Below are 26063 nucleotides of genomic sequence, written 5' to 3' on the forward strand. Positions count from 1 at the left end.
CTCAGCGTGACCCTTCGCTACCGCCCCCCGCCCCGCCCCGAGAGGTCTCGTTGTCTGAACTCAGGGCTCGAGGGAAACGAAGCCTTTTCGTGGACCACCCCTCGCGACCCATTAGGCCCCAGGAGATCATCAAACACCCTTCTGCCTCTTGCCCAAGGTCGTACGGACGCAGCGCCTCAGGCGTCCAGCACGGCGCGCCCGCAACTCCTCCCCCCTCTCCTCTTCCCCTTCCGCCCCCTTTTCTGTGCAATCCGCTCCCCTCCCTCCGCACCCACAGCAACGCCGGTGGGCGGGGTGAAGGCGGGGCCAGACGGGTCAAGCGCCCCGGGCGGGGGACGACCCTAGCAGTGTCATCGCCGCGGACTGAGTTAGCGTTTGAGTAGCCGGACGGAGAGTCAACATGGCTGCGGTGTTTAGGCGTAGCTGCAGGGTGAGAGAGAGCAAGGGTCGGTGGGGTTGGGAAATGGAGGTTGTGGTGTTTGGAAGGGGTGGGAGGGAGGGAAGCCTGGGAGGAAAATAGGTGCCTTCCCGGGGTGGGGGGAGGAGGGACTCCCTCGGACTAATATAGGCGCTGTTCACTTTCAGAATGTCCTTTTTTTTTTTTCTCCCTCTCTCTGGCCGGGGGAACTTTCCAAATATTTACCCCAGGAATCTCACCCTGTCCCGTACGTGAACCTGTCTCTGAACTGGGCGGGGATCTCAGAAAGAGCAAAGGCCTTGTTTTTGCAGTATATTTTTGAGAAAACTCTATGGCTTGCTATCTCTAGTCCAAGAAGAAATCATAAAAGTAAATTTCATCGTGCATTTGATAATGCTAGAAAGTGTAGATTTCAGACGTTCTTGTCTTGGGCGGCTGCAAAGTCACCGGGAAAAGGAAAACGAAGCAGCCTCTTCTTGGGATACTTAATATGTTTAATACTCTTTGGTTTTGGACTGTGGAAGAGAACGCTTCTGTTCCGTACATTACAAAGTAAAAATAAGAACCTACCGCAGAATTTTGCTCGAAGCTTGTCTATTCTAGTGTTGTGGCTCACAGATTCTAATTTGTCTCAGTAGATGCTCTATACCTTAAATATTATTGATACATAAACACAAAACTGCAATTTAAATGTCATTTATAATCGTGTTAAGATTGTAATTGCCGCAGGCTCTGGGAAATACTTGTGCAATGTAGTTAAACCATCCTAAATCCAAACAGTCTAGAGCTTCTATATTCTGTGTCCACTGACGCCCCTCTCTAAATGGCTAACATTATATGTAATTAGCAGATAGATGGGGATTGTTCCCTGGCTGTAGCTACTTTTGTATTTTGTTTTATATAACATATTCCTGAAAAATAATACGTAAACTTTTTATAAATGATTTTAAATCCACTAATAATTCCCTATTTAAAGCAGACTATTTTACCTGTTTTGTAAGTTTTGATTTTTGTGCACTGATATCTAAACACACATTTAGAAGAGCCGAGTTGATTTGGTCTGATTTTTGTGGGATGGCGTTTTTCTTTATTCAGTGTAATAACCAATTAGGAGACTTAAATTGAAAGAGCAGTATAGCAGGGTGGTTGATGGTATGGATTCTCTATAGTAAATGTTGGAATCCTGGTTCCATTTGAACTTTCTGAGTCTCAGTTTCTTCGTATGCAAAATAGGAATAAAAGTAGTGCCTTAATCCTAGGCTTGACTTGGAGATTCAGTGAATTAATACGTGGAATGTGACTGTAAACAAGTATAGGTTTGGTCTGTGATGACTGAACAGTAAGGATTAGAGAAACCATACTTTACTTCCAAAGTAAATTTAATGAAAATTGCAAAGAAAATGTGAATTTTCATGCTCTGTAGTTTTTTTGCCCCCAAATTATAAAGTGTTATTTTGAAAGAGCTATTTAAAATATTTGACAATCTTGGGTCACCTAGATGGCTCAGTGGGTTAAACCTCTGCCTTTGGCTCAGGTCATGATCTCAGGGTCCTGGGATTGAGGCCTGCATTGGACTCTCTGCTCAGCAGGGACCCTGATTCCCTCTCTCTCTCCCTACCTCTTTGCCTACTTGTGATCTCTCTCTGTCAAATAAATAAATAAAATCTTTTTGAAAAATAAATACTAAAAAAAAACTTGACAATCTTTATTGTCACTTCAAATGTAGGTGATTCTCTGTATAAGCTGAAGTTGTCACCTACAAAATGGACAGTTTCTTTTTACAGTTTTCAAGAAACATAAGCAACATGTGTATACTTATGTTTCAAACATAAGTATATTGTTCGGTTTCTCTTTTCTTTGGAATATTAGAATTGCATAGGGATATTTCCATCAAATCCTTTGAAGTGTAAACTATGTTTTGCTGTCCTCAAACATTTTCAGGAAGGAATTACGGTATGGTTTCCATTAACTTTAATAAATGCAAATGGTTATTTTTGTGTACATTAAATTGTCATGAGTATAAAAATGGACTGCAAAGGAACAATATATATATCTGATACTTTTTTATACATATTTTAAAAGAAATAGTATATTGCAGACATTAAGAAATGTAGCATAGCAATAGTTTAGAACAGGGTTGGCAAACGTTTTTGTAAAGGGACAGTAAATATTTTCAGGTTTGTGGACCGCATGGTTTCTGATAACTGTACAACTCTGCTGGAAAAGCAGCAATAGACAATATGTTGTTCTAATAAAATTTTATTTACAAATCCGGTGGCTGCCATAGTGTGCTGACCGCTGCCTTAGAATATTCTAAGAATGCCTATAGACAACAGCAGAAAATATAGAATATAGTTTTAGTCTAATTTGTTTTGTTGAATAAAGTGAGCTATCTTAGAAAATGGAATCCTCCAAGGGGAAGATTCCCAGAGGCATACCTGTGAGGCTCACCGGACCGAGTATCAAAGTTGATAGACTGGGGAACTCTTGAACACAGTACTATTCCGTCCTATTTTTGTCCCACCCCAGCTTCTCAATCACAAATGACCTAAAGCTTGTGAGATTTCCAGGATAGCAGTCCTGTGTCTGCTAATACCCCTGAATATTGTTTGCCTCTGAGATACTCCACTTGAGTAGTACAAATACTGCTGATCAGTGTTATTTTCATTGTTCTTAAAAAAATTTCTTTTGTAGTAAGTGTTCACACATCTAATACTTGGCTTATTTATTTAATGAAGGCCTTTAAGTAATGACTTAAAAAACTATGCTCTTGAGTATAGTTAAACAAGTAGCTGTACTCACTTGTAATTGCCAGTATTCTCTTATTTGATGTTTAATTTATCAAATTTATTTTAATAAAATTATCCTTTACAGGTCCTAAAAAGTGTTTCTCGTTTTGACTGGCGATCACAACATATAAAAGCTGCCCTACAGCATGAACCAAAATTGGGATTTAATTTTGGTATGTTTTGTTCTGTCTTTTGACTTTAAACATACTTGTTATATATGTGCATTTTTATTGCATTGTATATGTATCTGTCTGGAATATATTTGTATATCATCTTAGTATTGTCTGTCAATAAATAGAACCAATCACCATCCACAGATTTCCAGTCACACCCATTCTTCCTGACCTCTTTTTTTTTTTCAGCATAATATTCTGTGTAGAGACCTGTGTTAGAAGCAGACATAAATATCTGTGCCCTTTTTCCTAAATATGTAACCCTAAGATAACTGATTTACTGATTTACTGATAGGTAAATTTACAAATTGACAAATTTACAAATTTACTGATAGGTACAGTCTTCAAGTTAGAAATTCGAATGCAAAAGATATGTTTTGAACACTTAGATACATAGTGCTAGGAACCTGCTAAGAAGCCAAAGCCTGTTTTGACCCTAATATATCTGAACTGCAGTTTTGTTGCTAATGGATGGATTTAAAGTCCTGGGATGAGAGAGTCATGTGGTTTGGGAAGGAAAAGGCATAAGATCTCCCTTTCCCTTTGCTCTCTATTTTAGTATATGTGCTGCTGAAGCAAGCACACCTGTTGCTCTCTAAAATGCAGATCCTGGAAAAAAAAATTGAAATAATAATCCCTATTTTTAGCATCCATCACCTCCTAAAGTGCTGCTTGCTTTAAAATTACCTTTTTTTAGTTAAAAATCCATTTTCTCTGGTTTCTTGGTCTCAGAAAATAATTACAAGGCAGCTCAGATAATTAACTCATACCTCGATACAAATGATAAGCTCAGAGCTCACCAGGGTTTCATATTTGGTTTTCATTTTATGTTTTAAGATTGTTAGCTTCTTTATAGTTTTTGAAAGAGAATTAAATGGGAAATTTCAGGCCATGTGAGGATAGCAACTTGGGGCATTGGATTTTCTCTTACTGTGTTATTAACATAGGTATCATTGCTATTTTGTTTCAGTTTGTTTGGATTTTCTCTTACTGTGTTATTAACATAGGTATCATTGCTATTTTGTTTCAGTTTGTCACTTACAAATTCATATTTAGTAGTAAGAAACCAGCTGGAGAGGGCGCCTGGATGGCTCAGTGGGTTAAGCCATTGCCTTCGGCTCAGGTCATGATCTCAGGGTCCTGGGATTGAGTCTTGAGTTGGGCTCTCTGCTCAGTGGGGAGCCTGCTTCCCCCTCTCTCTCTGCCTGCCTCTTTGTCTACTTGTGATCTCTCTCTGTCAAATAAATAAATAAAATCTTAAAAAAAAAAAAAAACAGCTGGAGAAATCTGGTGGTTTGTTGAGTAACAAGATGGGATAGATACAGGTGTTGAGGAGTGAGATCATTAAACTTAAGGACCAGGGATAACATCTGTGGTCAGTTGTATCTGACTCTTTCTAAAATGGAGATGATATCTACAACATGGGATTTATCTGAAGGTTAATGTACTACATATGTAAATCCGTAGTACACAGTGACCAGATTTAAGTAGGTTCTCAATAAATACTAGAAACTAGGTCCCTGCCTTCCCTGTCCTTTACTCAACCACAACCTTGGTATCTGATGATTCCAATATTAGAAGTAATTGTGATATAGAGAACAGTGACTGAAACTCTGAAGTATACTTTTACTGCTAATTCATGGTAAGACAGTGAGGCTATCATGTCCTCATTCTGAGCTTTTGTGTCCTTATCTATAAAATGAAAGATTTGATTTTAGGCTATTTGATCCAACACCAAAGTTCTCATGTCTTTTACATTTTATTTCTCATATCCCTATACAAAATGATTATTGTAGTCTTGAATATGCTGGCTCATTCTTATCTCTTTGTTTTTGTTCTTATTGTTCTTACCTGAAATACCCTATATCTCTTTTAAATTTTATCTATCCTTTGATATTTGACACAACCACATTAAAACCCTATGATAGTGTGGATTTGAAAAAATCCAAATGGTCAGCTCCTGTCCTTAGTCCAATCACCACATTCATTTCATTAGTTTTATAACAACAGAATCTCATCTTTTTTGCAGTTGAATTAGAGTTCTGTCTTACTGTTAACTTTTGAGAAACCCTCCCACCACTTTTACCAGTTGCTTTGTGCTAATTTATAACATTAAATTATCTGAGTTTAAAGGAAGAGTGAAATTGTAGTATTGGTAGTCTTTTTAAAAATTTTCTTTTTTTTTTTTTTTTTTTTTTTATATTTTATTTATTTGAGAGAGAAGAAGCTCCCTCCACCTAGCAGGGAGCTCCATGCAGGGCTTCATGCAGGGCTCGATTCCAGCACTCCCAGATTATGACCTGAGCCGAAGGCGGATGTTTAACTTAGTGAGCCACCCAGGCATCCCACATATTGGTATTCTTATATGATACAAGTTATATGGAATTTATATATAACTGATATAGCTTATATGGAACAAGTTTTATTGGTTTGTGGTCACCGAGCATGTCTCATCTCCCTGGTTGGACTGATTCTTGAGATCAGGGAGTATCTTATGTTTAGTTTCATCTCAGGATTACTAAACATTTGATAAATCTGCTTAGGAACTAAAAACAAATAAAAACAATTTTTTTTTTAATGCTCACCAATTAGAAGAGAAAAAAAATTTATGTCTGTTACTCATTTGTAAAAGATAGAAATCTTACCTACGTCCTTTTGTACTTGTATTGACATAGGTTTATTTATATTATATAGTGAAATCTTTCTAGTCCAAAAAGTGTGCTGTGGTCTTTGTGGGCTTTTCTGGTTAATCAAGAGTTAAAGACTCCATTATAAATTATCACACACTGAGTTCATAGGACTTTTTTCCTCAGCTCATTATCTTGTTTTAATATTTTTTAAAATGATTTACTCTTAGAGCTCACTGAACAGCAAAAAGAGTTTCAAGCTACTGCTCGTAAATTTGCCAGGGAAGAAATAATCCCAGTTGCTGCAGAATACGATAAAAGTGGAGAGGTAGGTATATGCATTTTAAGGAGAAAAAAGTTGTTTACATTTTTCTTAAGATTATATAATTGAACTATGTAGATTTTTAATATAATTGTTTTTTTAAAAGGTCTTTTTTACCTTTATCTTTCCTTTTAGTACCCTGTCCCCTTAATTAAAAGAGCATGGGAACTTGGCTTAATGAATACACACATTCCAGAGAGTTATGGTAAGTTTTCTTCACATTTTTAATCCTTATAATGCATATGAACAGGGAAAGTGGTAAAACTCTACTCATTCTTTCAAATATTAACTGCCATTTATCTTAAGTCATTTATGATAAATGACTTTCTACCTTTATCTTTGTTCAGACTTCAGTATTTGCCTGTTTTGAGAAACGTTGTATTAATACTTCAAGGCATTTTTCCTTTATAACTCACTTCAACCTTAACTTCATCCTAGACTCTGGAAATTTCTCTTTAGAGTTAGTCAGTTTGTTGCATTTTGGTTCTACCTTTGATTTTACATTTTGTTCAGACTTTTTTCTATGAGATAGTCACTCCTTCGGGTGAAAGAGTCAAAGTTTTAGCACAGTTGAATCAAATTTTTACAAAATCAAGTTGAAACAGGAATGCAGGTCCAGATTACAAATAGAAAATTTTTTGAAATATTTAAAACTATTTTGGAGAAGTCTAATTTGTTACTGTGCTAACTAGAAAATTTTTTTAGTTTATTGGTAATTAAAATAGTTCACCTTTATTTCTAATAAGATCTACTACATATTATAATGGGTCTTAAATATTTTGATTCTATAGGAGGTCTTGGACTTGGAATTTTTGATGCTTGTTTAATTACTGAAGAATTGGCTTATGGATGCACAGGGGTTCAGACTGCTATTGAAGCAAATTCTTTGGGGGTAAGTTTCTTAGAAAATTAATTGCCTAAGTGAAATCATTCTGCTAGGTTAGGTTAGTTGGCCGACACAATTTTCTTTAAAAGGAATACAGGAGGGGCATCTGGGTGGCTCAGTGGGTTAAAGCCTCTGCCTTCAGATCAGGTCATGATCCCAGAGTCCTGGGATCGAGCCCCGCATCAGGCTCTCTGCTCAGCGGGGAACCTGCTTCCCCCTCTCTCTTCTGCCTGCTTTTCTGCCTACTTGTGATCAAATAAATAAAATCTTAAAAAAAAAAAAAAAAAAAAGAATACAGGAGGGGCACCTGGATGGATCAGTTGGGCTCTGGTCATGATCCCAGAGTCCTGGGATCCAGCCAGGCATCACATCAGGCTCCCTGCTCAGCGGGGAACCTGCTTCTCCCTCTGCGTGCTGCTCTCCTCTGCTTATGCACTCTATCTGTCAAATAAATAAAATCTTCTAAAAATAAGTGAATAAAAGGAACACAAGATTGTGCAGTGAAACCTAGAGTTATTACTGCATAAGTTGATCATTCTGTTCCTGTTGTCCCCAGTAATTGGAGTCCTAGCTGTCCTTGTAGGGAAACTGTCTGCTTTGGCTGCTCTGTCAGTGGCAATTCTTAGGTAAGGACAGGGCCAAAGACTAGCATTCTGGAGAGAAGGATCAGGAAGGCTTGCTGCCACTGCTGGCAGTGCTGAATTTAGTGAGCAGTTCTTAAGATGTCTGATCATATGTAACACATTATTTATCCCAAATTCAATTCTTTGTGTATGTTACTACAGTGGATTTTTACATATTACCAACAAGCCCAATATAACTTAATTTTTGAAAATACTAGATTCACAGATTTATTTCCTCTTGGTTTTAGCTCTCTTGAAGAATAAAAGCTAGCCAGTTCTTTGGACTTATCCCTTGGGAGAAATTAGTACTCTCGTTTTGAATTATAGTATCTCTGAGTTTACATACCTAATAAAATATCTTGCTTTTTTTCAATGTCACGTTTCTTTGGTAGCAAATGCCTCTTCTTATTGCTGGAAATGACCAACAACAAAAGAAGTATTTGGGGAGGCTCACTGAGGCGCCACTGATGTGTGTGAGTATGTGCAGCTGCTGCTTGGGAACAAGGGTGCTATTTCTACTTTCCAGTACATATGTGTACACTGGATTGTAACACATGAAGACAAAAGTTAGCAACACATTTAGGTATAATGGTGTTTCTAGGGTACAAGACAAGTGTCATAATCTCCTAGCTTATTGCCAAGAAAGAAATACTTGCTGTTTAATGGAGCACTCTGCAGTTCAGGACCTGAGTGAGTGTGTCAGGAAGTTCAGACTGAATGTATGACAGTAGGTGTTTGAACTAATAGTCTTTTGAACTACGAAGAAATTAACGTGACTGAAAAGTTACTCTATTTGTTGAGCAAGTGGTTTGGAAAGAATGTAGATTTTATTAATTCCCTGAGCACTACTCAACAAATATTTAAATTGGATTTTTAAAAGATAGTTATAGGGGCCCCCACCTGGCTCATTCAGTGGAACAGGTGACTCTTGATCACAGGATCATGAGTTCAAGCCCCACACTGTGCGTGGAGCCTACTTAAAAAAAAAAAAAGATATTTCTTCATATATACACACACACACACACTGAGGACCTATTCTGAAAGTGTTTTTACATAAGGATTTTGAATTTTGTTTATAGGCTGAACAAATTTCAATTTAGGGTGTGATTGTGATACCAAAATATAGTAAATTGTTAACAGTTGTGAAATAATTGTGAAAATAGGTCTGAAAGACTAGAAAGTTAAGAATCAAGGTTTCTCTTTTCAGGTACCTTAGTTTTAGGCAAACTGCTTAATAAAAACATGTATATAGATTTTTTAATTAATTGGTAACTCTTAAATCAGAGTTTAGTAGGCTAGTTCTCAATATTGTCTAAAATTGACACATTTAGATTGTTTTTCTGTATCCTATATAATACTAGAAATAAGCTAAAAAAATTTTAGCATAGAGTTGCTTAGGAGAACCTTCATTAATGCACTGATAAGAATATTTATAATTATTGTTTATAAATATGTATTTCTAAGATAAACATGTTAAAAATAGTTCAAGTATTTTAAATATTTTTTGGCTGTTTTGTGTGTTATCAATACTTCAGTATATATAAAAGTAAGTTTAGTGTAGTCCCTATGTTATTCTAACTTCTGAATTAATAAAGGTTTACTATACACTTTTCCCCTGCTAGTACATAATGGCAGTAAATGTACCCAGAATATGAAATCAAGGGTGAAAATGAAAATAGTCAATTCCCTTACATGCATAGAATTTACATGTTATGGGACTCTGCTACTTTGCAATTACAAACTCTGGGTAACCCTGCATTTATCTCAATATCATTTGCATTTGTTATTCTGCGTGGAATACACATTCCTTCTTCATCCCCAAAGAATACCTTTTCCTTTTTGAGACTTGATGTGAGCATCACCTTTGGAAAGCTTTTCCTGACACCTTAAAGCTAAACTAGTTTCACAAGATTATTGTGTATGACTGTAGTACTTAGATATGTAATTACAATATAGTTAGTATTCATCTCATTGTGGAAATCTTGAAGACTGGTCTTTTATCTCTAGTTTTTCCATCTCCTGATTCATAACCTGGTACATAGTAGATACTAAAGAAACATTTGAATGAATGATTACATGTGAATGAATTAACTTGACGTTATCTAACATTTTGATTTATATGGTTTATTGATATCCTATATCTAGTTTTAAGTTATATATTAATGTTGCTACATTTGAGCAGTTTATTTGATTCTCTGAGAATATTTTATTTTTAGGTCTTTAAAAATATTTAAAATTCTGGCTTCAAAAATAAAATACACTACTGGTTCTAAACATTCATAATTTAATAATTAAATTTAAATTATTTTTATTGCTTCTATATATTTAAGGCTTACTGCGTAACAGAACCTGTAGCTGGCTCTGATGTAGCTGGTATAAAAACCAAAGCAGAAAGGAAAGGAGATGAATATATTATTAATGGTCAGAAGATGTGGATAACCAATGGAGGAAAAGCTAATTGGTATGTTGTTTAAAACACCTCTATATATTGCTTGTTAATTACTTCATATAAGAACCTTCTCTCTCTCCTTTATTTTAAAGCACCACAATTAAGGTAAGTTTTAGGGGTGCCTGGGGTGGGTCAGTGGGTTAAGCACCTGCCTCTGGCTCAGGTTGTGATCCCAGGGTCCTGGTATCCAGCTGTGGCGCCCTGCTTAGTGGGGAGCCTGCTGCTCCCTCTCCTGCTCTCCCTGCTTATGCACTCACTCACGGTCTCTCTCTCTCTGTCAAATAAATAAATAAAATATTTAGAAAAAGTAAGTTTTATTCATGGAACTGGAATGTCCATAAAAGATCATAAATAGTTCAATTATTTTTAAAAACTATTTTTAAGCCCTGAATTATTTCTTCAACCTCACTCTTCAGAAGTTTAATTTGTAAAAGAAAATAAAACAAAAACACCTGCTCTGGTTGAATGTGAATCCATCTACGTGGCTTAATATCTTCACTGGCTATACTAGCATCTCCTTGGAACTATTCTCTGAAGACTGTGGAAAAAGGAAAGCCATTGCTGTAGTACACTTCTCTGATTCTGAACAACAGGCGAAGACAGTCTTAAAACTCAGATTATCTTTTAGAAAAGACGGAATGTTACTTTAGTAAAATCTAAAGGTCAAAGTGTATAGGTCTAAAAACAATGACGTGGAGTTCAACAAAGGATTATAAAATCACCTGCATAAGTCAAAACATTGACGAACCTATTTATACCATTATTTGTGGAAAAAAGATGACAGTAAAATGGATACCTGTAGATTTAGTAGGAATCAACACTGATGTCTAAGAAGGTAATGTAATTTCTGGCTGAAATGATAGAAATACAACACAAATGAGGGAAAAAGTGGTAATAGTTCTGTATGATACATTTTAAGACTTGCATTGACAAAATGGAATAAGTTAAGAAGCAAGTATCCCTCATTAGGAAGAGTCTAGGAAACATGTCCCGTAAGAGTAAAGGAATTAAGTTAGTTTAGAAGAATTTTGAAAGTTTTGGAATAACATCACACAGAATAAAGAGCAGTGTTGTACATTTGCTTCAGGAAGCCAGTGGAATTAATGGGTCAAAGTTAGAAAAATGGGGCGTCTGGGTGGCTCCGTTGTTAAGCATCTCTCTTCCGCGCAGGTCATGATCCTAGGCTTCTGGGATTGAGCCCTGCATCAGGCCCCCTGCTCAGCAGGAAGCCTGCTTCTCCCCCTCTAACTCCCCCTGTTTGGGTTCCCTCTCTCGCTATGTCTCTCTCTGTCAAATAAATAAATAAAAATCTTAAGAAATAAAGTTAGAAAACTGTAGACATAAAAACAAGCTTTCCAACAACAGTGCTAACCAATGTTGTTGAGTTGTCATGGGAAATAATGTTTTTACCCATCACTGCAAGTATATAGATAGAGACTTCTTAGGATAAGGGGTCGCTGGTGATTGGAATAATGAACTAAATGGGCTGTTCTTTCTTGTCTGCAAAAATTCTGATTCAGTATATGTGTGTGCTCTGTAGCGCAGTTCTCTAGCAGGTAAAGCATTATTCCTGGGAATGAGCCTACCAGGAATTTATTTATTTATTTATTTATTTAAAGATTTTATTTATTTATTTGACAGGCAGAGATTACAAGTAGGCAGAGAGAGAGAGGAGGAAGCAGGCTCCCCGCTGAGCAGAAAGCCGGATGCAGGACTCGATCCCAGGACTCTGGGACCATGACCTGATCCGGAGGCAGAGGCTTTAACCTACTGAGCCACCCAGGCGCCCCAAGGAAATCATTTATTTTAAATAGTACCTATCAACCCCTTTATCACTGTCCAGTATTAAGGAGGGCTGGATGATTATCTTTAAGTAAGTTATCATGATAACAGAAAGTAATAGAAAAATGAAGGAACTATTAAAATTTAACAAGTTGAGAGAAATCTAACACTGCAATTAGAAGTTTTCATAATTTGGGATGCCTGGGTGGCTCAGTCAACCAAGCCACTGCTTTTGGCTCAGGTCATGATCCCAGGGTCCTGGGATTGAGTCCCGCATCAGGCTCCTTGCTCGGCAGTGAACCTCCTTCTCTCTCCACCTCTGTCTGCCACTCTGCCCGCTTGTGCACATGTGCTCTCGCTCTCTCTCACAAATAAAATCTAAAAAAGTTTTCATAATTTTAAGAATTCATTAGGTATAATTCTCATGTAGTAAGATAAATTAGGTAATATAAGAAACTAGAAGATAATTTCTACTATTTTTTACTGCTATCAAGTAAAAATTGTAAAAACCCACTGAGTCACCCAGGTGTCCCTGTTTAAGGAATTTTTAAAAAATTCTCCTATGTCAGGCTATTTAGAACATAGGTTACATTTAGATGTTTTTACATACCTGATGTTTCACTTTAAAATCAATTCTGGGAGGAGCACCTGTGTGGCTCCGTGGGTTAAGCATCTGCCTTTGGCTCAGGTCATGATCACAGGGTCCTAGGATCAAGCCCCGCATTAGGCTCTCTGCTCAGCGGGGAGCCTGCTTACCCCTTTCTCTGCCTGCCTCTCTGCCTACTTGTGATCTCTGTCAAATAAAAAAATAAAATCTTTAAAAAAATTTTTTTAAAAAATCAATTCTGGGGCGCCTGGGTGGCTCAGTGGGTTAAGCTGCTGCCTTCGGCTCAGGTCATGATCTCAGAGTCCTGGGATCGAGTCCCGCATCAGGCTCTCTGCTCAGCAGGGAGCCTGCTTCCCTCTCTCTCTCTCTGCCTGCCTCTCCATCTACTTGTGATTTCTCTCTGTCAAATAAATAAATAAAATCTTTAAAAAAAAAAAAATCAATTCTGGGATAAATTCTGGAGGGAAAACCTGGAAAATATTCATAATAATTCAGCTATAACACAAACTGATTTTGCTGCAAAAAGAAGACAGTAGGCAGAATACAGGTATCTTTATTTCATATATTACTCCTTTCTCAGGCAGCCCTATTTGTTGTCCTTTTCCAGGTAGCTTGTCCCTTAAAGAGTCAGACTAGTTTTGGGAAGAGAAAAATGCCATTTCCAATATGATAACATACTTTTCTTTTTATATTGTATAATTTTGATATGAGGAATTTTTACTAAGAACTCAGACTACTAAAAAAAAAGTTAAGTACCATATTAAGTAAGAAGTAGATCTGGGTTAAAACCCTAGCTTTGCCATATTGTAAGTATGTGACTTGGGCAAGTTTTTGAGCCTCTCTGATTCTTCATTTCTTAATCTGTAAAATGGGAGAATAATAATTGGGATTGTTGGGAGGACTAAATGAGATAGCTATCACCATGTGTTGTCTATTGATGTCACTATATTGTCATCATATCCACTTTATATATGTAATAGGTATTTCTTACTGGCTCGTTCTGATCCGGATCCAAAGACTCCTGCTAATAGAGCCTTTACTGGATTCATTGTGGAAGCAGATACCCCAGGAGTGCAGATTGGAAGAAAGGTAAAGTGTGTATATATCGGTGATTAAGGCCTCAAATACTATTTTAACTCTAAATTTCAGAATTACTCTTTTAGCTTTCTTTATTGAAAACATTTTCTTTGTACTAAGTTGCAATAAAAATAAAGCTTCCTTCCCTTTTTTTCTTTTAAGTTTTTAATTCCAGTTAACATATAGTGTTTCAGGTGTACAGGATTCATAGTGATTCAACACTTCCATACATCACCCCTGTGCTCATCAAGATAGGTTTGCTCTGTAACCCCCATCACGTATTTAACCCATTCCTTAAAAGTTATGTTTTGATATTACCAGGTAAAATAGTCTATATATTATAGCTGAAGTTTTTTTTTTTTTTTAAAGATTTTTATTTATTTATTTATTTATTTATTTGACAGAGAGAAATCACGAGTAGATGGAGAGGCAGGCAGAGAGAGAGAGAGGGAAGCAGGCTCCCCGCTGAGCAGAGAGCTCGATGCGGGACTCGATCCCAGGACCCTGAGATCATGACCTGAGCCGAAGGCAGCGGCTTAACCCACTGAGCCACCCTTTTAAGTTGAGAATAATCCTTATGATTCATGATTTGGAAAACTGGTTGTTCCTGGTGCCAGTCTGTAATAGCTGTGAGGTATAATGAAGCAGAAATGCAGCTGCCACTTACGTGGCCTGCCCAATAACAGAGTTTTAGATTTCAGAAGATTTTCCCACTCTTTGCCCTTGCTCACAGCAGCCTTTTTGGTAGGATAATTAGCATTATGCCCACTGTAGTGATTAAAACAATACCCCAGATCGTATAACACCAGTAAGAGAAAATTCTGTGCCTGAGGAAAATAAGGGAATGGTAAAGAGCCTTGGATGTGGGAAGGGCAGAAATTTTGTTTAAATAAGAAAAGATAATGTAACTTATTTGAGAACTGTTGAAATTTGGATGTGTGGAGATAATTTAGCACTAATATTTAAAGTAGACTAAAGAGAAAATTTTTAAATTTAACAAATCAAAGAAGGAAGAAATGAAGTCTTTAAAATCATTTTAGTGAGAGCTAAGATTATAACTTTGAAACTAGGAAGAGGAGACTTAATTTTACAACTGTAAAACTCTTTTCTGCAAAATGAATTTGTAAAAAAGAAAACCTAATGATGACCAAATGATGTCTATATTGAAGGGAAAGGAGAAATTTTGGAAGTTTATTAATAGTTACCAAGGGTTACGTAATCCTGGTTTTTTTTTTTTTTTTTAAAGATTTTATTTATTTATTTGACAGAGATTACAAGTAGGCAGAGAGGCAGTCAGAAGAGGAAGCAGGCTCCCTGCTGAGCAGAGAGCCCGATGCGGGGCTCGATCCCAGGACCCTGGGATCATGACCTAAGCCGAAGGCAGAGGCTTTAACCCACTGAGCCACCCAGGCACCCCTACGTAATCCTGTTTTATTAAAAGCCATCAGAATCTTTCTGTTGTACTCAAGCCTCTTGAAAATGGAAGCATTTACTAGAATATGGAAGAGGGGCAACTTCTCTTTGAGGCCACAGAATATTAAAGGTGGAAAAATATACACTGAAATATACACTGAAATATACATTTCAGTCTGTTCACTGAATTTTGAAAATGAGATTCAAGTAAATGATTTCCACACTTAAAGGCAGAGTTGAGATCACTATGACAGTATCCTAGGAACTTGCCCAATGTGGCTTCTTTTTTTTCCCCCCCTTTCAAACATTTTATTTATTTATTTATTTGACAGAGATCGAGATCATAAGTAGTCAGAGAGGCAGGCAGAGAGAGAAGGGGAAACAGGCTTCCTGCCAGAGCAGAGAACCCAATGCGAGGCTCGATCCCAGGACCCTGAGATCATGATCTGAGCTGAAGGCAGAGGCTTAACCCACTGAGCCATTCAGGCACCCCCGCAATGTGGCTTCTAACCCTGTTTTTCTATATTCTCTTTTAAGAGTAGATACTAAAGGTAGACTGTACTTCACCAGTGTAATTATAGTGAGGTTGTTGTGTATAACAAAGTATAAGTTATAAGAATGGATGTGTTTCTTCCAAGTAAATGGTTTGTTTTTATTTATATTCTATTTGTGTTTTCTTTTTAAGGATGGTTGAGAGAAAACTTAAGGCCAAATTTATGGCCATTTCTAGAAAGTGCAAAGGACCTAACAACTTACACTGTTTTTAGTAGTAAATCCAGTCTCTTTTTTCCCAATTTTCTCACTTAAAAAATATCTCTAATTCAATAAATATTTATTATTGAGTTCATCCTATATACTAGGCACCATTCTGTTATTGGGGATACCATATGGATCAGTACGGACAAAAATCCCTGCCTTTGGGGAGCTCACTTTCTAGTGAGAAAAACATAATTATATTATATATATTTAAACCTCCTTAAATCTTTTTTTGAAATATATGGTCATTTTATAGATTTGTGATATTTAATGTTTTTAAAAATGTTTTGTGTTTTATATGTCATCTGGCTTGAGAGGAGTACAGGAAGCATTTTGGTTTTAAATGTTTTAGTGTTTGGAGGTGCCTGGGTAGCTCAGTTGAGCATCAGAGTCTTGGTTTCAGCTCAGGTCATGATGTCAGAGTCCTAGGATTGAGCCCCACCACCTCCGTACTCTGCTTGGGATTCTTTCTCTCCCTCTTTGTCTACCCCTTCCCCCCACCCTTGCTCACAGGAGGACAGGCTCTCTCTCTTTTTTTAAAAATAAACCTTTTTTAAAAAATGTTCTAGGGGCACCTGGGTAGTTCAGTGGGTTAAAGCCTCTGCCTTCTGCTCAGGCCATCATCCCAGGGTCCTGGGATCGAGCCCCACATCAGGCTCATTGCTCAGCAGGGATCCTGCTTCCTCCTCTCTCTCTGTCTGCCTCTCCGCTACTTGTGATCTCTGTCAAATAAATAAATAAAAATATTTTTTAAAAATGTTCTAGTGTTTGGAGTGAGTCTGGGAAACAGGCTAGAGTGAACCATTTTTGTAAACAGTGTTTTCTCATTATGTTGAGTGAGGGTCTGAGTTACTGATTTATAAAAGACCAAGACAAAAAGACCAAAAAAAGAAATGTTGGTTTCTTTCTTGGTAAAACTATATATCTGGTTGTTACCATTTCTTCAAGCCTAGAAGCAGACTAATACTATTAAGGCAAGCAGGTTAAAGAGTTTACTTATAGCTCTGTGCTCCCATTTTCTTTGCTGCTTTCGATGTTGATTAAAAATGAGATTAAAATTTTTTTCCTTAAGGATAAGAGTCACCATATCTGCAACTTCCTCTCAGATAATCCAGCAAATAATGCTACTAGTTAAACACACAAAACATAGAAATAAAGCAAATGTGACAAAATGATAATTGGTGAATTGAAATAAAGGGTACATAGGTATTTGTTACATTACACTTATGGCTTTTCTGTTCGAAATTTTTCAAAATAAAAAGTTGAGGGACTATAGTTACTTTGGCAGTTTATAATAAAATTAAATATGCACTTACCACATACCCAGCACTCCTAGGTATTTATCCAAGAGAAATGAAAACAAAGGCCTATACACAAATGTTTATAGCAACTTGATATAATTGCTAAAAACTGGAGTGAGAGGGTAATGTCTATCACTGTTGAATAGATAATGGATATATGGTACATCCCCGTAGTGGAATACTACTCAGTAAAAGAAAGAAATTACTGAGCAGCAGCAATATAGGTAGATCTCAAAAGCACTTTGTTAAGTGAAAAGTTAGACACAGAAGGCACTTATTACTTGTATTATCATTCTACTTAACATGACATTCTGGAAAAAGAAAAATTATATGAACAGAAGTCAGATCAGTCCTTGCTTCAGGTTGGGAGTAAAGTAAGGGAGTTGACTTAAAAGAAGTACAAGGGAGTTTTGGAGGGTGCTGAAGTATTCTGTATCTTGATTGTGGTAGTGGTTCCACACATACATTTGTCAAAACTGTTAGAGATTTATATGTAAAGAGGGTGAATTTTTCTGTGTGCAAATTCCACTTCAGTAAACCTAATTTTAAGAAAGAGTTGACACATTTTTTGCTAGCTTCATTAAGCTAAATTAAGCATCCTGAATCAGAGTATGTTTGCTAAATGCTTTTCGAGACATCAGTGGTAAAAAAGATAGCCTTCAAACATGAAATTTGCCTTTGTAGTGTAATATGTACATGTAGATCTTTAGACTATTGTTGGTTTTAAAGTTTGTGAAACATTGTTTTAAGTTAGGGGTTGACAAACTTGTTTTGTAAACTTCCAGTTTATAACTATTTTAGGTTTTGAGATCCACAAGATTTCTGTCCCAGACTACTCAGTTCTGTTATTGTAGCAAGAAAGTAGCCATAGATAATATGTAAACAAATAGGTAGTGATTGTGGTCCAATAAAGCGTTTTTTTTTTTTACAAAATAGGTATTACAACCCATCGTTTGTTAACTCCTGTTTTTAGATAATTGTAGAAAGTCCTAAAACAGTGCTTAAAGCAAAAATTCATGCTAGCTCAAAAAGTGTTCCTTAATATATACTATTTTCCTTATTAGGAATTGAATATGGGTCAGCGATGTTCAGATACAAGAGGAATTGTGTTTGAGGATGTGAGAGTGCCTAAAGAAAATGTTTTAATTGGTGAAGGAGCTGGTTTCAAAATTGCAATGGGAGCTTTTGATAAAACTAGACCTCCAGTAAGTAATATCAGTGACTTGACAATCTTTAGAGGATCTTTTATTTATTACATTGAGTAGTTTTATTTTAATGTGGTCTATTTTGTATGTATTTCTCTTTTATTTATTTTTTTGGTGTGTATTTCCTTTTTAATATCTAAGGTTGGAGAGATACTATAATTTTTCTTTTTTAGAATTCATCAACTGTCTTATTACCTGTTACAGAAATTACTTTAGCAAATACAGAATTACTCTAGTCACTGCGAAGTTGTTACAGAAAGGCAGTCCATACTCAATCATTCCTGCTGATTGTGCTCATTTCCTGTTCCCTTACTCATTAGGAATAAGTTCCCTAAGAAGCTTTCCCTTGTTGAACAGAAGGAATGACTTTCTAGGCTGTGATCCTCTGCCTCACAAATGCTTTATTTAATTCATAAAAAATATAAATTGAAATGCTTGTTCTCCCCCACCCCTTCTTTTGTTGCCTAAAGGTATAGATCATCTTCTCTTTATATAGTCCTTAACTTAGAATTATAGGCAAATAGTCATTGAACTGTGTTTTAAAAACAACAGGAACTTATGCTTTGTAAATGTTAAAATATTAGGTAGCAGCTGGTGCTGTGGGACTAGCACAGAGAGCTTTGGATGAAGCTACCAAATATGCCCTGGAGAGGAAAACTTTTGGAAAGCTGCTTGTAGAGGTAATTTTGATACTGAACTTGCTGTGTTCAAAGCACTCAGATTAAAATTCAGAGTTTTTACAGTGGACTTCTGTCAGCCACACTGGCCCTTTGCTGTTGTCTTTACCTTTCCTCTTTCCCCCCAAATACCACTACCTCATTCGTTTTACTAACGAATCTATCTTCGTCACCCATTGTAGAACAAAACCTCCCAACACTCTATATACTAATCCCACTTGGGTTTGTTTTCCCCATAGTTCTTAACACCACTGAACATTATATCTTGTATGTGTTTGTTTATTATAAGTCTCTCCTTACTCTCTCATTTGAATGTAAGTACCATATGGGCTATGAATTTGTGTTTTGGTAACCTTAAACTCCTAGCATTTAGAATACATTTCCACTATGAACTTCTATTTCATCCATTCAACAAATAGTAACTGAACACCTACTATATAAAATACTAGTAATCGGATACTTTCTCTGTTCCAAGCACTGTTCTAGGGGTTTTGAATGTATTAACTCATTTAATCTTCACATTACTGTGGAGTGGGTACTCTTGGTCTCATTTATTTTATGTAAAATTTTAGGTTCACCTAATACGTAATGAAACCAAGATTTGAACACAGTTAGTCACTTAAAGAGTCTGTCCTTTTGCACATTACATGAGCTATTTCTGGGAATAGAAAAGAAGTTTGACATAGACTCTGTACTCAGGAACCTTTAACTTTTCTATGGAGATCCGATACATATCCTAAAACAAATATTAAGAAATAATATAGAGCTGTATAAGATTAAATCCTGAGTGAAGGCTTATAGACTGGGTTAGAGAAACCAAAAGGCGAAACTCTCATAGATGGGCCAGAGACATTACAGAGATTCTGAGACATTACAGGGATGATGTTTAGAACAGGATTTCTCAAAGCATGGGCTGAAAAGAAACTGAGTGAGACTCAACTGGGAATTTTTCATTAACATCTCACAGGAGAAGCATGGGTATCTTATACCAGGTTGCCAAAGTTGTGGTGATATAAAGGCTTCTATTTATTGCCAGTGGGAATATAATTCACTATACCTTTTACGAACAACGTTTTGGTATTATATATCAAAAGTGGTTATTCTGCACCTGTATTTCACATGTATCTTTCAGGTTTACTCCTGTATGTGCAGTATGACATGTCTATAGCTTATTCATTTCAGCATTATGTAGAAACTGCCAAATATAGAAACAACCAAAATAGTGATCCACCATACAGTGAATAGTTTACAGCTATAAAAAAAAAAAAGGTGTAAAGAAGTTCTTTATATATTACTATAGAAAGCACTCAGCTTTATTGATAAGCAAAGCAAAATGAAGAACCATCAACATGGTAGGCCAACATATGTGTAAAAAAGGGAGAGGTTGTAGCTGTATTTGCTTATATGTGTTTATAAGATCCCTGAGAAGATGAAAAAATAGCCTGGTTACCTCCAGGAAGGGGAATTAAATGGGGTTGGAGATGGCAGGGATGATAGAAGAAGGAAAGTTTGAACTTCAAACTGGTAGATGTATTACCTATTTAAAAAAAAAAAGGGGGGGGGAAACTAAAACAGAACAACTTGAAAGAATCATTGGCTTAGAAGAATGGGCACAATCAGGCAGAAGGAAATAAGGGAGGATATTACTCTTCTTGTTCTATGTAGGAATTATTTAAATTGGTTAATAATTGCCTCCTCTTAAGACATATATACCATGCTACTCTCAAGCAACTTGTCACATTCTGGAATAGTGAGATTTTAAAAAACAGTAAATACATGAACTTGAACAGCTCAGGTTTTTGTTTTATGTGACATTTGGTGCATATTAGTCTGTACACTGTCATAACTTGTGTGGTTTTTATAACCTCTTAGTCTTCAAAACCCATTTTGGTGTTGCCTATGATACAAAGCATCTTTTTATAATTTTAGTATTCTCATTTCTGAATGCCTACAGGCTTTCTTTAATGTGTATTATTTTAAAGCATATGTTCCATTCCATGTTCATTGGAGAATAACTTATGTGATACAGTATAAGCAAATTAAGTAATAAAACTGCTCCATAATCCCATTGTCCAGACATTATTACAGTGACCATTTTGCTCTGTATTCTTTCTTTCTATGAGTATATTTTCTGCAACCATACTGTATATTTGAAATTTTCACTTACTTATACATGGTGAACATATTTCTATCCTATAATAGTTTGGCTGTACACCTAATAGGATACTTACTGTCTTTTATTGAAGGTGTTTGTCTTATGTCTCCTCTTTGATTATGAACTTCTAGAGGGGGGATAAGAAGCATTTTTTATTTGTCCTTTATTTTTATTTGTCCTTTATTTTTCCTTTCCTCTGTCAGCATCTGATAAAGTATCACATCATTTTTCACTGTGTCTATAATAATTTTCTTAAAAAAAAAAAAAATCCCAGCAGGGGCTTCTGGCTAGCTTAGTCAGTAGAGCATGTAACTCCTGAGCATGCGGTTGTGAGTTCAAGCCCCACGCTAGGTGTAGCGTTTACTTAAAAATACATATATACATTAAAAAGAAAAAAAAAGGTCCCAGCAGATACCCAGGAGGAGAATACGTATAATTTTTATGGTATTTTTGCCAAAAATACATAACTTCATTCCAGCTCAGAGAAAACATCACAAAAACCTAAATTGGGGGACATTCTACAAAAAAAAAAAAAAAACCCACCTCTCAGTATTATTCAGAAGTGCCAGGGTCATAAAAGACAAGGAGAAACTGAAGAATCTAACAGTCTGGGGAAAATTAAGAAGAAATAACAGTTGAATTTCTGGATGGGATCTTTGAACAGAAAAGGATGTTAGTGGAAAACTTGCCCAAATTTAAATAAAGTATATAGTTTAGTAGATAATACTATAGTAATGTTAATATTCTGTTCTTGATCTTTATACTGTGGTTATGGAATATGTGAACATTAGAGGAAACCGAGTGTGATTTTTTTAAGTCTAAAATTAGTTTTAAAGTTAAAGTTTTAGGAGAAAAACTTTTAAATAGTTACTATCCTTAAACTTTTTTCTTTCTAATTCTAGCACCAAGGAATATCATTTTTGCTGGCTGAAATGGCAATGAAAGTTGAACTAGCTAGATTGAGTTACCAGAGAGCAGCTTGGGAGATTGATTCAGGTCGCCGAAATACCTACTATGCCTCTATAGCAAAGGCATTTGCTGCAGATATTGCAAATCAGTTAGCTGCTGATGCTGTGCAGATTTTTGGAGGCAACGGATTTAATACAGAATATCCTGTAGAAAAACTAATGAGGGATGCTAAGATCTATCAGGTAAGGTTAAAAATGATTTTTGTTGTTTCTTAGGTAAAAGAATATTCACAGATGACAAATTATTTAGGGATTTTATGCCATTAGAAATAATAAATTATCATAGGGGAGCCTGGGTACCTCAGTCAGTTAAGTTTCCAACTCTTTATTTCAGCCCAGGTCATGATCTTGGGCTCCTGGGATCAAGCCCCACATTGGGCTCTGCACAGCGTGTGGAGTCTACTTGAGATTCTCTCTCTTCCTCTCTCTCTCTGCACCCCCCCCATGTGCTCTCTCTAAATAAATAAATAAAATCTTAAAAAAATAATAAGCTACCGGGCACCTGGGTGGCTCAGTGGGTTAAGCCGCTGCCTTCGGCTCAGGTCAGATCTCAGGGTCCTGGGATCGAGTCCCACATCGGGCTCTCTGCTCAGCAGGGAGCCTGCTTCCTCCTCTCTCTCTCTCTCTGCCTGCCTCTCTGCCTACTTGTGATCTCTCTCTGTCAAATAAATAAAATAAAATCTTTAAAAAATAATAATAATAATAATAATAAGCTATCATAGATGGCTATAAACCAAAGCTTTAAAAACTAACACAGAAGAATGTTACCTTTAAGTATATGGCTGAGAGAATAGGTTAACAAAGTAAATGGTATAGACATGTAAGTATATGTCTGGATCAACCATCTTGAATCTTAACATCCTACCTAATTATAATCCACCCCTTGCTCTCCTAAAAGTATGCATATCATTTAAAATAAACTATTTTATTTTGAATCTTTCTCGACAACTATTGTATCAATTGAAGCCTTATTTGGGAGTAAAACAACTTGGAAGAGATAGTGATAGAGTGTTATTAACCATTTGATAGAGGTTCATCTGAGAAGATGAACCATAACAAATTGCTGGCAGTAGATGTTTAAACTGGAAGTAAGGACTGGCTACTTAGGAATATCTAAGTTAAAACCAAGTCCTTCCCGCATTTTTTTCTTTAGAAACTCTGTTCCTTAGTCAGCAAGAGAGAAAATCTGGTGTAAGAGTAAAAATGGAAAATAACTGAAGATGACAACTAGCTAAAAACAGTTCAGAAAAGTTGGATAAATATTTTAGCAACATTAAACTTCAGATTTCCAAACTTTTTGAAATATTGATATCCTTTTATTTTTAAGGTACTCCCAAAATTTTGGTAAATGACTTTATAAGAGAATTATAGTTTCATGGTTTCACAAAATCAGGTTTCAGAATCTCTATGGATTACAGACCCTATATATGGTTTGATTCAATTTGGTATTACAATGGAGCTTATGTTACTGTCCAAAATATTGAGTAAGTTGAAGTATTTATGTACTGAAGATATTTCACCTATATGTATTCTTTTTTCTTGCAGATTTATGAAGGTACAGCACAAATTCAAAGACTTATTATAGCCCGTGAACACATTGGCAGGTATAAAAATTAAAGAGATAGCTATAGAAACATGATTAACTGTTGAGTGATTAGAACACAACCTACTGTTTAAGCTCCAAAGAAGAGAACAAGCTTTAAGATTTTTTCTGCTAAAACTTTAAAATAAGTGCTCTTACACTAAACTCATGCAGCCGATTCTAATACTAGTTTTCCGCTTTTGTTTAGCTTTATGACTTGCTTTTTCACAAAAAGATTAGGTTTCATTAAAGTTATGTGTTCTCTTTAGTACTACTGTACTTGAATTAAATTAACCTAGAAAAGCACATTTGTTTTGTTACGTTAAGCACTTAAAGTAACAGAAGTTCTTTTGGAACTTCTGGAATATTTGGAATATTTGGAATATTTTTCCAATGACATCTTTGAAAAATGGGCTTACAAAAGTATTCAGAATGTTTCAAAGTTTACATTGAGAAAGCATTATAGGATTTGGATACCATCAGATAACTTGATAGTGTCTTTGTAGACTTAGTGGTATTGGGGGGAGTTTGTTTTGCTACAATTTGGAAAGCATTTGTTTTCAGTTTTGTACAGTAATACTCAAAAATTTGATGTTTATAATTCTCTCACCATATAATAACCAGAAGTTACTGAAAACCTGTTTAATTCTAAATCTGCATTTTACTTGCCTTATTTAGAAATAAATAAAATCTGCCTTAAAATATTTTTATATGAGTCCTGGTATCTGGGTAGGCTTTGGTCTGTTGTATACAATCTCATTTCATGTGCATACATTATAAAAAGAAATAAAATTTTTGAGTGCCTACTAGTATATTTGTATTCTTTCCAGGAAGTTTTATTACTTCATGTAATAATGTATGCTTGATTTATTTACTGTAATGGAAAAAAGTCATGTTCTGATTTTGAACTCCGTAAAGTTACCTCCTCATTTTTCACTAGATGATATTATTAAACATTTCAAAAAAATAAAATCACGTAAGAAACAAAGTTTGTGAATTTAATATTTCTTTGTTATCTTAAGCATCAAATACTGACAAAATGTTATACCAACTGCTGATTCTGACACCCAACTGGACATCCTATGGTTCAATCCTATTCTGACATTAGCATCAGATTCCATGGGTTTAAGGGCTCAGTCCCACCAGCAACACTCACTTCAGGTACCAGTCACACATCCTGGCCCCCCAGGCTGTCCCAAAACAACAATCATAAGGACACTAGTTGGGCTTGAAAAAAACAAGACACTAGAGAATCCCTTAATGTAGAGATAAAAGAACTAAAAACTAGTCAGACTAAAATAAAAAATTCCATAACTGAGATGTAAAACTGACTAGATACAATGATGAGGATGAATGAATCAGTGATGTAGAAGATAAAATTATGGAAAATAATGAGGCTGAAAAGAAGAGGGAAAGAAAGATTGGATCACAAATGTTGACTTGGGAAACTCAGTGACCCCTTAAAGCATAACAACATTCATATCATAGGAATCCCAGAAAGGAAGAGGAAAAAAGGGCAGATTTCTTTGAACTAATGATAGCTGAAAACCTCCCCAATCTGGGGAAGGAAACAGACATTGAAATCCAAGAAGCACAGAGAATGCCCATGAAGTTCAACAAAAACAGCCATCCCCAAGACATAGTCAACTTCATAAAATACACAGTCAAGTTAAGAATCCTGAAAGCAAGGGAAAAGAAATCCCTAACCTGCAAGTGAAGATAGATCAGATTGGCAGCAGATTGGTCCACAGAAACTTGGCAGACCAGAAGAGAATGGCAGGATATATTCAAAGTACTGACTGGGAAAAATATGCAATCAATAATACTTTACCCAGCAAGGCTGTCATTCAGAATAGAGGGGGAGAGACAAAAAGTTTCCCAGACAAAAACTAGAGTTCATGACCACTAAATCAACCCTGCAAGAAATATTAAAGGCGACTCCTTGAGTGTGGGGAAAAAATACACCAAAAGCAAAAAAGACTAGAAAGCAACAGAACACCAACAGAAATATCACCTTTACAGGTAACACATGGCACTAAATTCATATCTATCAGTCATCACTCTGAATGTAAATGGACTAAATGCTCAGTCAAAAGAAATAGGGTATCACAAAATTAAAAAAAAAAATCTACATGTGGCCTAAAAGGACTCATTTTAGACATAAAGACACCTGTATGTTAAAAAAAGGGAGCAGATAGAAAAAACTCTATCATGTAAATGGACATCAAAAGAGAGAGTAGCCATACTTATTTC

At 36.0% G+C, this 26063-nt stretch overlaps 1 protein-coding gene across 1 annotated transcript; it reads left to right on the forward strand.

The window, feature by feature from the left end:
• Positions 1-297: 297 nt before the first annotated feature.
• On the forward strand, positions 298-24798 carry ACADM (acyl-CoA dehydrogenase medium chain). Its single transcript, XM_044238483.1, has 12 exons — positions 298-430; positions 3293-3380; positions 6238-6335; positions 6465-6534; positions 7121-7221; positions 8231-8311; positions 10169-10299; positions 13657-13765; positions 18288-18428; positions 19013-19108; positions 22163-22411; positions 23774-24798. The coding sequence occupies exons 1-12, from the start codon at positions 401-403 to the stop codon at positions 23843-23845; spliced, it is 1266 nt and encodes a 421-aa protein (XP_044094418.1). The 5' UTR covers positions 298-400; the 3' UTR covers positions 23846-24798.
• The last annotated feature ends 1265 nt before the right edge of the window (positions 24799-26063 follow it).

This window comes from Neovison vison, chromosome 2 (genome assembly GCF_020171115.1).
Source record: "Neovison vison isolate M4711 chromosome 2, ASM_NN_V1, whole genome shotgun sequence".
Lineage (NCBI taxonomy): Eukaryota > Metazoa > Chordata > Mammalia > Carnivora > Mustelidae > Neogale > Neogale vison.

Coding starts and splice junctions, on each gene's coding strand:
- ACADM (XM_044238483.1), top strand. CDS start 401: ATGGCTGCGGTGTTTAGGCGTAGCTGCAGG. Junction 431..3,292: donor TGTTTAGGCGTAGCTGCAGG/GTGAGAGAGAGC, acceptor TATCCTTTACAG/GTCCTAAAAAGTGTTTCTCG. Junction 3,381..6,237: donor AAAATTGGGATTTAATTTTG/GTATGTTTTGTT, acceptor ATTTACTCTTAG/AGCTCACTGAACAGCAAAAA.